Source organism: Pyrus communis, chromosome 13 (genome assembly GCF_963583255.1).
Source record: "Pyrus communis chromosome 13, drPyrComm1.1, whole genome shotgun sequence".
NCBI classification, from domain to species: domain Eukaryota; kingdom Viridiplantae; phylum Streptophyta; class Magnoliopsida; order Rosales; family Rosaceae; genus Pyrus; species Pyrus communis.
Genome location: NC_084815.1, coordinates 25,813,340 through 25,827,072, shown reverse-complemented (window position 1 = coordinate 25,827,072; position 13,733 = coordinate 25,813,340). Strand labels below are relative to the sequence as shown.

The window sequence follows — 13,733 nt, the reverse complement described above, 5'->3', positions numbered from 1 at the left end:
AGACAGTGGTGCGAATGCACATGTCACTCCTGACCTTCAAAATTTGGTTAATCCCAAAGAGTACACTGGTAATGAAACTATTGGAGGTGTAGGTAATGATTCTGGCATTCCTATTTCTCATTTTGGTTTCCAACAACTAAATACTAAAGCTTGTTGTTTTGATTTGAATGATGTTCTTCACTGCCCAACTGCTTCTCAAAACATCATATCTGCTCATAGGTTTACTTTAGACAACAATTGCTACCTGCTAATCTTCCCATATTTTTTTCTTGTTAAGGACATCAAGACTCGGAAGACGCTTTTCCGAGGGAGATGTGAGAATGGGTTATACCCATTTCCAAATGGCAGTGGACGGTTCCAGTCTTCAATGTCAGCCTTGGTAGGGGTACGATGTTCAGTGCAAAAATGGCATGCTAGACTTGGTCATCCTGCCAACTCAATAATTAAGTTTTTAATTTCCAATAAACTAGTACCACTTCATGGTCCTCCTCATGTAAGCTTTTGTGAGTCATGTCCCTTAGGAAAGAGTAAAAAGTTACCTTTCAATTTGTCCGAGTCTGTTTCTACGTCTCCATTGGAACTTTTGCACTCTGATGTCTGGTCTTCTCCCGTTATTTCTAATGAAAATTTTCGTTACTATGTGTTGTTTGTGGATGACTACTCTAGGTATTCTTGGATTTTTCCCATGAAAAATAAAAGTGAAGTTTTTGAGATATTTGTAAAATTTAAAGCCACTGTCGAGAACATGTTTAATCTTGCCATTAAAACTTTTCAATGTGATGAAGGGGGGGAATATAAAAGTCGTGCTTTTCAACAGTTTCTTTCTGACAGTGGGATTTCACAACGTTTTTCCTGCCCAAAACATCCTGAACAAAATGGACTTGCAGAAAGGAAACATCGCCATATTGTTGAAACCAGTATAGTTATGCTTTCTCAATCTCACGTTCCTAATCAGTTTTGGTTTGATGCTTGTTCTACCGCTACGTACCTGATAAATCGCATGCCAACAAAACTTTTATCCAATATGTCACCTTATGAGAAGTTGTTTAAAAGAGTTCCAAAGTATGACATGTTGAAAGTGTTTGGTTGTCGATGTTTTCCATGGTTAGTCCCATACACACAACATAAACTGCAACCAAAATCAAAAGCTTGTGTTTTCTTAGGTTATTCACTGAATCACCAAGGCTACAAATGTTTGGAATTGTCCACAAGACGAATTTACTTGTCTCGCCATGTCCTATTCGATGAGGACTCTTTCCCTTTTAAGGGACTCACATCTACCTCAGAAAATGTCGTCGATTCAGGTACATTTAACTCTCCCGTGGTATTATTTAATTTTGATGATATTAGCACGTCTCCTTTATCTCACTCACCTAATGTACCTGCTATTCCTCTCCGTCAAAATTGTCCTTCTAATGAAATTCTTTCCTTACCCTCCACTGCACCGTCTGAACCTGTCCCCAATCCTTCAATTGACTCCTCCAGTCCACCCTCTACTACACCCGTGTCGGCCTTACCTCTGTCATCACCCATACCTTCACATGAACAAGCTGTGGTATCCATGGAATCAGTACAAGTGTTGTCAGAAAATAATGACCATCGAATGACTACACGATCAAAGTCTGGCATCCAAAAACCTAACCCTAAATATGCTATGCATGTAACTGTTGATCAGTTTCCAATTGAACCGACTTGTTTCAGTCAAGCTGTCAAGTCTCAGGAATGGAGAAATGCCATGGTACAGGAATTTAATGCGCTACAACGATGTGGCACGTGGAGTTTGGTCCCGTTTCATCCAAAGATGAATTTGCTCCCAAATAAATGGGTGTTCAAATTGAAAAGACATGCAGATGGAACAATTGAGCGCTACAAGGCTCGCCTTGTCGCAAATGGTTTTCATCAGAAGGCTGGTGTGGATTATAATGAGACCTTTAGTCCTGTGGTTAAACACAGCACCATTAGGCTTGTTTTAAGTCTTGCAGTTTCCAAAGGTTGGCAAGTTAGGCAGCTTGACGTCCAAAATGCGTTTCTGCATGGTTTCTTGAACGAAGAAGTTTACATGCGTCAACCGTCGGGTTTTGTTGATCAACAGTTACCCAATCATGTTTGTAAACTTCAACGGAGCATTTACGGTCTTAAACAGGCTCCGAGGGCATGGTTTCAGAGGTTTTCAGATTACCTGCTTCAACTTGGTTTTCAGGAATCAACTTGTGATTATAGTTTGTTTGTGTTCAACCAAAAAGGGGTGTATCTTATCCTGCTCATCTACGTGGATGATATTCTGATTACTGGCAACAGTTCTTCTCACATCATTCAGTTAATTCAAAAGCTGGGTACTTTGTTTTCCATGAAGGATTTGGGACTACTTAATTATTTTTTGGGTGTAGAGGTTAAGTACGATGGAAATCGAATGCATTTGTGCCAATCCAAGTATGCTCTTGACTTATTGTCACGCACACATTTCACTGATGCCAAACCGATTTCTACACCCATGTCTTCTGGTCAAAAACTCAGTGCATATGTTGGAGATCCGTTTGATAAACCAGAAATGTATCGTAGTGTTGTCGGTGCTCTACAATACTTAACGATAACTCGTCCCGATTTATCTTATGCAGTTAACCAAGTATGCCAGTTTATGCATGCTCCAACAACTCTTCACTGGATGGCAGTCAAACGGATTCTACGATACTTGAAGATGACGCATAGTCATGGTCTCCTTTATAAGCCAGGTACTACTCATCTTTCTGCTTTTTCAGATGCGGACTATGCTGGGAATCCGGATACTCGGCATTCAACTGGGGGGTTTTGTATTTATCTTGGTTCAAATCTGGTTTCATGGAGTTCAAAAAAACATAAAACTGTTTCTCGATCAAGTGCTGAGGCCGAGTATAGGCAACTTGCCTACACCGCAGCTGAGCTTTCGTGGTTGAGGTCTTTATTTCGGGACTTGCAGTTACATCTTACTCGACCTCAAATATGGTGTGACAATGTGTCTTCAATTGCTCTTGCTTCCAATCCAGTGTTTCATTCTAGAACCAAACATTTAGAGGTTGATTATCACTATGTCAGGGAGAAAGTGGTTCGTGGTGAACTGTTGGTTAATTATATTTGTTCACAAGATCAGCTTGCAGATTTATTTACCAAAGGTCTGTCTTCGTCTCGATTCAATTTGTTGGTGTCCAAGCTTCCAGTTGCTCCTCAACCTGTTAGCTTGCGGGGGGGTGTTAGACGAAGTCAAGCTCAAGCTTTTCTTGTTAACCCAAGTATTGGAAGAAGGACAGCAGGCCAAACTGTACAGACAGCACAGCAAGCATTTGCTGACTCATGAACAGCAGGAAGGAATGTGCAGGTGCATGTGTGCTGTCCGAAGTATTCCCATGCGTGCTTGGTTACTGCTAAAGCTACTGTCAGAAGACAGCAGATGGTGCTGCTGCATGTGTGTGTAGTTTAATATGTAAAGGTGTATAGATAGTGCTGAGGCATGGGTGTACATGTTGTCACCTAGTAATTTAATATGTAAAGTTGTTGATGTGATGTACATATAAAAGCCTTCCCGTAAGGCTTGGAAATGGAGAGATTTTTGAAGTATTATAATTAAAGATTAGAAACTCTTTCAGCTATCACTCAACCATTGATCTCTCATTCGATTGCACAATGGACTTTCCACAATATTCATAGTAGAAAAAGCTCCCTCCATTGAAACAATAGCAATCAGTAGAACCAAAGAAATTTAAATCTAATTATTGATCATAAAAGAACTTTAAATCTAATTGTTCGGTTACGGAATGAACTTTTCACAATATTCAAATCTAATTATTCATAAAAGAAATTTAATTTGAATTAGCTATGAAAAACTTACTTTGAAATTTGAAAGATGAATTTTAGGTGGTTGTCGAAATGATCGCTGGAGTGGGATGGTAGGAGTTTGGGCTTAGGAATTGAGTTTGGTGGGATGGAAATTGAGAATTGGAATTGAAAATTTGGAAGTGAGTTTGGGGACTAGGGTTTGCTGCTAGCTGCAGCCTGCAAGTGCGAATCTTCTCTTTTTAAAAATTATAGTGCATCATTTTGGTCAGGTAATATTTTAAAAAGAAATAATAAGAAGAGCAACTCTTCTTTGAGTTATTTTATCAAACTTTTGGAGGACATGTATGAAGGCCAACTCCAACTTTCAAATGGACAATACCCAAGTTATCCTTGAATTTTCACCTAAGTTTGGAGCGTCGACTAACCCTCCAAACCTCCTAGTGCGTTCTCCTTTGAAAACAACTTTATATTTTATCAAATGAAGTCATCACCTCCAAAATGATATTTTTTGTAACTTTCCTATTTTCGTAATCTTATTGCCAAGAACTTTTTCAATTTTTCTATTGCCAATGCATAGAGTCGATGCTTCCAATCATGGTAGAAAAACCCTACCTTCACCAAGCCTTCGGAGGTCCATTATCATGGGTCGGCGGAGTTACTCCTTTCTAGTATTAGTATAGATATTCGATTGCTTGACAGAAAGCCATCAACGACTCTAGGACAATGGATTTTTCCATTCTTGTGATCTCATCCGTTTAAGATTTGTAATAGTACAACTCCACCTGTTTAAGGATTGCTCTTAGTAAAGTGTGAGGAAAAAAGTTGTGTGAAAGTCATATATCGCAACGGTGTTACTAATCTAATTAATTTAGTAACCTAAACTACGCTTCTGCACATGTTAGCGGATGAGATATGTGAATAAATAGAATTGAAATTTTAGATTACGTATCTATCCATTCTGATTTGTACATTTCAAAGTTGCTTACTATTTGGAGTTGAAATAGACATTACGCAAAGGTGTTTGTGTATCTTACATAATACATACAAATTACACATTATAAATCTCACACTTATGGCTTTTCGTTTATTCCCGTTGTCATAATTCATAAATGGAGGGCATATTCATTTTCACTAATTCACTTCTGATACCATTGCAAAACAAAAACAGCTGCAAAATAAATTTTGTAATAATCATGAGCAAGATGACATATATTTGATCGCCAAGGAGCAATTTCCATTGTTGAACTTAACCCTCTTTTTTCTTCTACCTGAAGTAACAATATACATGATAAAGTAGAACTATACACGTCAGATTCATGTATGCATCCATGGTTCTCAAATTAAGTTTCAAAGATATTTGATAACGTAACATTGTATAAGATTTACCTGTAAGTAAATGTTTCGAAAGCTCCACAGATTGGCATAATCTTGTTATAGTTTCACTCCCTTCTCCGTTTATTATGCTTCCAGCGTTCGAAGGAAGTGCTTCAAGTCAATTAGATAGTCAAAGGGTCAATATATATATGTAAAGCAACAGTCCGTATAATTAAGTTCCAAATGAAATTAGAAATGGGACTGCAACTTCGAAAGATAAATATGAAATTAGAAATAGGCTTAACAGAAGAAGATTCATAACTGATGGATAAAATATACCTGCAATATTTTTGTGGGACGGTCCATAAAGCTTGTGATGTGCCAGTGACGTTACGAGGCGACGACATGTATTTTTTCCAAACTTGCAGCAAAGCTTTAAGGTCGTTGACTTTGTTTTCAAGACCAATACAACAATTAGCATGCATTGTGCAAACTTGGTTAACATCCTTACTTGGATCACAGAATCCACTAAAGTATTTTGTATCCAAGAATCTCACTTTCAATCCAATCTTCGCAATGAAAGGATCAAACTTTATCCTATTAAGAACATCTTGCTCATTCGTCTTTGGATACGTGTTTTTGGAGAGATACCAAAATTTGTAAAACCCAATAGTCCGATCATTGGATTTTACATTGACAAATCCACAGTTTGGAGGATTTTTAAAACTATAAGAATCTCCTAAAAATTTATCTGTTGCAATTTGAAAATCTGCATCTGGATAGAAGTATGGGAATGGATCTCGAAGCCACATTATATCGGTATCCTGTTCATCAATTTCACTAAGTAGTTCATACATGGAAAAGGAAGGAAGGAAAAATTGGAAGAATTTAAGGACTAAGAAAGGAGAGTGACATGTGTATTTAATATACATACCGTAAAGACAAAGTTGTAGCCTTTATCGAGAATGGAAGACAAAATCTGGGTTCTTCTCCACATCATCTGTAAGTAATCGGGAGTCAGATAAAATACCTCGCCGGTAAAGTTGGCACCTTGAGTGTAAAGTAGGTAACAATGAGGGTGTGATGCTAAGCAACGAGAATATGCTGTTTGGTCCACGCAGATGACTAGCAAATGCTTGAGCAGCCATTTCGTGTTACTTCCAATGTTAAAGCTCTCAAGAAAGAGATCAAATATTGAATTGGGTTCTGCCCATGCATCATTTAACGTAGTTATTATAACCGTTTTGTTCTTCATGCATGCATTTTTCAGAACTTTATCTAATGGATCCATATCCTCCAGCTGGTTGCCCTGCATGCACCGATAACCATGCATGCATGTTATATATATGTACTTACATACTTACATGCTAAAATAATTAATATATTTGTGGAGTAGAAAGTGAAAGGGATTAATTAGTCAGACATAACTAATGAATTAAGAAGACTAGAGTGTACTCGCCTGCTGAAGTGGAGGGGTTGTGGTTTTGCAGGAGGGGACGTGTGGTGCCAATCCATCATAACGAACTCCAGTGGGATACACAAAATTGTAGACAATAAAGCAACCGGCGACGGCTGCTGCCGCCATAAACACCAGTGTCTTCCGTACATTAATCCTCTTCCCAGTAGTATCAAGAATCGCCGAGTTTCTCATTCTTGATGCTTTTTCAACTTACACCCTTTTTCTTCTTGAATATTGGGCTGTAATATGCCAAACTGCGTTAGACTTGGCTATATATAAAGTATTGTACTTAATTTATATGTATAGATCTTAGAGAGATTTTTCTAAATCAAGAAACATGTGTTAGCTTGCTGCGAAAAGCAGGAAAGCAAACCAGAGTAGTAGTCATTACGCACAATTGTATATATTATAGCGTCGAATTCCGGGATTGAATTGGTAGATAATTGCGGCATTGGACTTTCGGATACACACACACACACACACACACACACACACACAGAACAACTCTGATTTTTTTTTACATTTCAAGTTGCAGGTTCGAAGTTGAAGTAGGCATTACGCAAGTCCCATTTTGGTAGTGGCAATTTGTTTTTAGGTTTGGTTTTACTGTTTGTGCTTGAGATTATGAGGAGTTTATGAGGAAATTGATGAAAAATGGTGATAAAAAAGAGAGGGAAAGAAATAAAGAATAATAACTGAAAACAACATTTTGAAAGTGATAACTTAAATGGTTTTTGGTTATCAATTTTGTTGGTTTTTATTTTGTGTGTTTTTTATTATAAATTTCTTCTATGTCTTTCCCACCATCATTCATTCATTCTTCTTTGTCCCTCTTATTTTATCTCTATCATTAACACAAAAAGTGAGAACTAAAAAAAAAAAAAAAATTAAAAAGAAAAAACTAAATGGTTACCAAATACCTCTGATTTTTTTCTATTCAATTTTTATAATGTTTATGATATGTTTACTTGTGTGGCCTTGGTGCTCATGCATGGCTATGGGAGGAAGGAGTTGCCTATCATTGTGTTTCCATTATATATAGAACTGGAAATCAAAGAGTAGTGCAAACTGAGTAAGTTTCGTATTAATCAATTTTGTATTAAGATGACATGATAATTGATCACCAAGGTGCCATTTCCGTTGTCCTTCTACCTGAAATAACAACATAAAATACAAAACGTCAGATCCATGCTTCTGAAAATCAAGTTTCAATTACTACGTCTATTCTATTTGGAACGCGCGTCATAAACAATGCAATATGGTAGAAATGTTTTCCGACTAATCTTGTATATTAGATGTATTCGAGGCCAATTTAATTAAATACATGTATGTACACATATGCGTATACGATTTACCTGTTACTAAATCTTGCAAAAGCTCTACAGATTGTAAGAATTTTGTGCAATTTCCTTTCCCTTCTCTTCCTGTCACGAGTGCTTTTCAAGGCGTTGGAAGGAAGTGCTTCAAGCCAATAACAAAGTCGAAGGAAAAAGGTTCAATATTAAACGACAAATCGTATACTTCTAAAAGAAACAAACAAAAAATACAACAAACCGCATAGTTCTTGAAGAAAATGTTTAAAGAACAATAAAAAATTATTTTCCCTCAATTTCATCACATCGGATAGGAACCATAAGATGGCCGGGAACCCACTACGATACGACTGCACCAATGCGGAAAAAGATATAGAAAATGTTGGGATAAAAAACTCAACATGACTAGGATTAAACATGAATTTCTTAGAAGTTAAAAAAAGGTGAAAATCAGTTTCCTAAATATAATAAGAAAAGTCACAATTGAATACAATCGATAAAATATAATATGTATACCTGCAATTTTGTGGAACAGTCCATGAAAGCTGTGGTGTGGCAGTTGCATTAGGAGGTAAGGACATGTACTTTCTCCAAACTTGAAGCAAAATTTTAAGATCATTGACTTTGTTTTCGAGGCCAACACAACAATTGGCATGCATTGTGCAAACTTGGTTAAAGTCCTTACTCGCCTGGCAGAAGCCACCAAAGTATAGTGTATCCAAGAACCTCATTTTCAATCCAATTTGGGTGAGGAAGGGATCAAATTTGATCTCATTGAGAACGTCTTGGTCATGCATCTTTGGATACGCCTTTCTTGAGAAGTACCAAAACTTATAAAATTGAATCGTGCGATTGTTTGATTTTACATAAGTAAACCCTCCATTGGGAAAGTTCTTCATGCTATAAGAATCACCGATGAAGTAATCGCATGCAATTTGAAAATCTGCATCTGGATAGAATCGTGGGAATGGATTCCGTAGCCACATTATATCAGTGTCCTGTGCATCCAATTTTGGAAAGAAAAAAAGTAAGTGAAAATTGGATATATAGATAGGTAAATTGGTAGGTGAGAGACAATGGAAAATTATGAGTATTAGATCAAGGGAGTTACTGTAAAGACAAAATTGTAGCCTCTGTCGAGAATAGAAGACAAAAATTGGATTCGTCTCCACATCATGTCCAGGTACTTTAAAGACATGAAAGCAGCTTCGCTGGTGAAATTGGCACCTTGAGTGTAGAGTTGGTAGCAATGAGGGTGTGATACCAAGCAACGCGCATATGCTTTTTTGTCCAAGCATATGACCACCAAATGCTTGAGCAGCCATTTTGTGTTACTTCCGATCTCGAAACTCTCTAAAAAGGAATCGAATATTGAATTGGGTTCTGCCCATGCATCATTTAGAGTAGTTACGATAACGGTTTTGTTCTTCATGGATGCATTTCTGAGAACTGTGTCCAATGGATCTTCTACTTTGGTCTGCGTCATCAAGATCAAATCAATTAACTGATCCATTTAATGGCATTGCATAACCACAACCCCAGGCCCTAGGGATTGTTCGATAGGGTTATCCTTACAGAGAAACTCACACATATGAGATCAGTGTGAGGTTGGGTGACGAGATAAAATTATAGAGATTTTCGTAAGTATGTGAGAACGGTCGGACATGCCCGGTGGTACAGCAACTTGACCCAAGATTTTTCATTGGGCCCCGACCCTGAGGGGAGTAAAGGGTGCCACACGACAAGGACAACCACTCCGTGTGTAAAAGCATTAACCCTTTTTTGAGTCATGTGGCATCAACAATTACAGGATAAAAAAGAAGAGTAGTATATACAAATAGAGCTACTTATAAAATATGAGTAAAATCCGGATTAAAAATTGGCATGGATGTGTTACGTAGAGAGAAAGGTAATGATATTAAAACAAAAAGTCCTTTTTTCTTTCTCTCTCTTGGCAATGAAGGAAGGTTATGGAACATGTATCGATAAACATAATTATCTGAGTGCCAAATCCTTCATAATTATGTATATATTGATTTCGGATTAGCTAGCTAGCATACAAGAAGAATATATTGTTTTACTTAATTTGCTCCAGAGTCTACAAGTAATTACTACCACTTTGATATTTTATGTGTAATTGATCGTTTTTTAGGAAAACTACTATAAAAAAAAAAAAAAACATGTTGCTGTTGGATTATGCCGGCTTAATTATGACTAAAATAACAAGCCTTGGGATGAACACAAAATAGAACATGCGAGAGAGAGAGAGAGAGAGAGAGAGAGAGTCCTGGCCTGATGAGAAGTTACGGTTCTGGTGGCAGACAAAGCGTAGTCATAAGAGGATCTGAGCAGAAATCCGGAAGTGTAGACAGAATTGTAGAAGCCAAAGCAACACACAGTGGCTGCCGCAAACAGCAACGTCACCTTTAGAAACTTCTTCGCCACCAACGCTCGATTACTGCTACCTGATGATCCGTTTCCACCGTTGGATGATGGTGATGACGACGACGATGATGATGATGATGATGATGATGATGATAGTAATTTCATCATATTCCCGCTAACATAATTTCCAGCTGCTTCATCTACCGATAATTTGCTCATGCTCTCTCTCTCTCTCTCTCTCTCTCTCTCTCTCTCTCTCTCTCTCGCTTTTGGAGTCGGACGGATATAATTTGGCAACCTCCGCCTCTTAATTCCCTGATTTTTTTTGCTGATGTGAGAAGTCAACCTGTATAGTCTGCCTGCCTGGCTAACTGTTTCCTCTTTGATCCTTATTATCCTTCTGTTAATATTTACTTTATTTTTCAACTGTAATATTAGGTTGCCATCCCTCACCACTAGTTTTGTTTGACTAAAGCCTGAATACTTTATTATGATTGAGGTCCCCGGCCCTTTAGGTAAGTTTTGCAATTCTGCCTAATTTTTAGGGTTATTACACACTCATTCATTAATCAGTTTCCCCTTTTTTAGGAATTTATTTAGTAAAATTATTTCATAATTTCAATTTTAAAACATTTCTAAATTACAAGATGTAACCATTTTTACATTGCCCTTTTTTTTTTTTTATAAAAAAACTTTCTCATTTAGCAAAATGTATTTATTGAAGAACTTCGTGGAAATTATAAGTGAAAACATAAGAACAAAATTTGTACCCCAAAAGTACCAAAACGTACCCTAATGAATTTCGTGGACATTATGGGTGAAAATATAAGAAAAAAATATGTACTCTAAAAGCAGCAAAATGTACCCATTGATTGAAGCTTTTTTGTTATCTAATTCTAAACATAAGATATAGATCAACTAAATGTGTATACCAAAAAAAAAAAAAAGTACCTACCGCAGCTATTGCATCAAACAATCCAAGTGCAAACAGAGGACAAGTTCATCGTTCTAAATATTTTGTGTAAAAACATATAGATAGAAAGTATCCAGCACAAAATTGTGATGAGCACTACAATCAGGAACAACATCGCAAAAATAAACTAACGGGTACAAATGAAACCAAAACAAAAGCCAAGAACAAACACTTAATCATAAAATTGGATGGAAAATGGATTATCTCCGGATTTCTTCCTTCTAAGTTCTAATCCACCAAATCAGCGAATCCGTACCATTAAAATTTGATCCAACGGTTGAAATTATTATAACTTTTAAAGTGGACTCCTTTTTGTAGCTGTTGGATCAAATTTCAATGGCACATATCTACTGATTTGGTGGACTAGGATCCCTTTCCAAATTGGATATGTATCTGCAATTAATAATGTTCGCCCTTGGATATATACAATAAAGTAATAATGTTCACCCTTGGAACAATTTACATATATAGTTGGGAACTTTAACGAAAGACATCTGGTACTGTTCACTTTAACGAAAAATCATATTTTTACACTAAAAAGTCAATCCTTGTACTATTCACTTTACCCTTCATTTTGTCTTTATCGTTAAAACTCAAAGTTTTCAAGCCCTTATCATTACTTTTCCTTATCTGGTTCTAATTACTAGAGCGCGTGCAGAAAACATTTTTTGAATCACAGTGTGTTATGCACGACTTATATGTTTTAAATATATTTATATGTGTAAATTGACAAAAAAAAAACAAATATTTGAAGTAAATGAATAATTTTAGATCATGCTAGAAGAAACCCCTCATAAACCAATTAAAGTAGCTGAATTCACAAAATAAAATCAGTTTCTATAGAATTTACATTAAGAATAGAGAAAATAATATTTAATAAACAATTGATTGAATCACATTATTGCTAGCACATTGTGAGGCTAAGCTCTTTATTGTATATAATATCATTTGTTAAAAAAAAACAATCATTTGACAATTAATTTAATCACATTAATATTCGCGTGCGAAATACCTTTTTTATAAAGAAAATAATATTTAATAAACAACTGATTGAATTACATTATTGCTAGCCTATTATGAGGCTAAGTCCACCTTATTTCCCTTGTTGTAGATAATATCGTTTGTTAAAAAAAAACAACAATCATTTGACAACTTATTTAATCACATTATTATCCGCGTCCGAAAAACATTTTTTTATAATCGGCATTACACGCCTTTTCAAATGTTTTAAACACAACATTCATGATTTTTCTTATTTTTTATTATATTTTTCTTTCCCCTTCACATGGGCACCATCAACTTTCACTCATTCTTCCATTTTTTTATTCATTTCTCTCTTCCCACTTAAATTTATATTATATTTTATAATGATCAAATTACCAAATTATTCATGTATTATTTGATATATTATATTGAACTGCTTTTGAATTTTTTTGATTAAGGGGCAATTTTTTCCTATTATTTTCTGTCAAAGACGTGACCCAAAGCGGGGCTCTGGCTTTTATCTATTGTAGATATAGATTATCGATTATACATAATTATAATTTTGACCACTATATCGTTGCAGATAGCGGACAGACAATGACGCCAGGCGTGGGGACGGCGGCTCTCCTCTTCCAAAATTTAATATCATGTCATGTCTAATAAACGTACGTTCTTTCACAAAATTAATCAATTAAACAATTTCAAAAAGAACTTATTATTTAGAAGAAATTTTTTATTGTGATCAGAATATACGTGGTATACCATATGTTCTAATATAAGTGATGAGAAAATTTATTTTTTTAAGTTATTAACTTTTTAACACATATATCATATTATTTGTACATTGACACGTGATGTATCACTCTATGTTTCGGTCAAACTTAAAAATCTTTTGTTATTTAGAGGAATGGAGTTAAGGAAAAAAATCATCTCCAGATCTCTTCTACCAAAGTCACCGGATCAAGTGATCCAGACCTTTCAAATTTCATTCATTGGCTAAAAATTATTACAAATTTTAAGGAATCAAAACAAATGAATCATTGGATGAAATTTGAAATGCTCAAATCACTTAATTCAATAACCTTATAAGAGAGGTCAGTCTGGATTTAATATTTCTTTGCCAAGTTGCCAAGCTGCCAAGTCGCAAGTCAAAAGATACCCACACAAAACACGTGTGTTGTTTTGGTGATGGGTGTTGGTAACTAGTCTCACATGATTCACAAGAGTCTTCAATTTAGAATTGGAGTCCTGAAGATTTCGCGTTTTTGTGTTCATCATTTTATTTTTATTTTTTACAACCGATGATTTTGTAAGAGTCAAATTTTGATTCAGATGAGAAAGTATATTATTCTAGTCAATTTATTTAAATTCAGATCTACAAACTTGTGTTAATTACGTACAAATAATTACATAACAATTTGTCACAATTTTTTAAAATATTTCAAACAAATACTTAATGTTTTGAGAATTGAGAATTGCGCATTTGTTAAGTCACTAG

At 35.7% G+C, this 13,733-nt stretch overlaps 2 protein-coding genes across 2 annotated transcripts; both read right to left on the bottom strand.

The window, feature by feature from the left end:
• Positions 1–5,246: 5,246 nt before the first annotated feature.
• LOC137711940 (uncharacterized protein At4g15970-like) lies at positions 5,247–6,839 on the bottom strand. The gene is made up of 4 exons (XM_068451093.1): positions 6,581–6,839; positions 6,056–6,430; positions 5,461–5,945; positions 5,247–5,292 (listed from the first exon to the last, which is right to left on the bottom strand). Exons 1-4 carry the CDS (start codon positions 6,770–6,772, stop codon positions 5,247–5,249), a joined length of 1,098 nt encoding a protein of 365 aa, XP_068307194.1. The 5' UTR covers positions 6,773–6,839.
• An 800-nt stretch (positions 6,840–7,639) lies between these two features.
• Positions 7,640–10,685, bottom strand: LOC137713580 (uncharacterized protein At4g15970-like). The gene is made up of 5 exons (XM_068452895.1): positions 10,186–10,685; positions 9,005–9,370; positions 8,410–8,891; positions 7,936–8,041; positions 7,640–7,732 (listed from the first exon to the last, which is right to left on the bottom strand). Exons 1-4 carry the CDS (start codon positions 10,495–10,497, stop codon positions 8,008–8,010), a joined length of 1,194 nt encoding a protein of 397 aa, XP_068308996.1. The 5' UTR covers positions 10,498–10,685; the 3' UTR covers positions 7,640–7,732; positions 7,936–8,007.
• Positions 10,686–13,733: the final 3,048 nt, after the last annotated feature.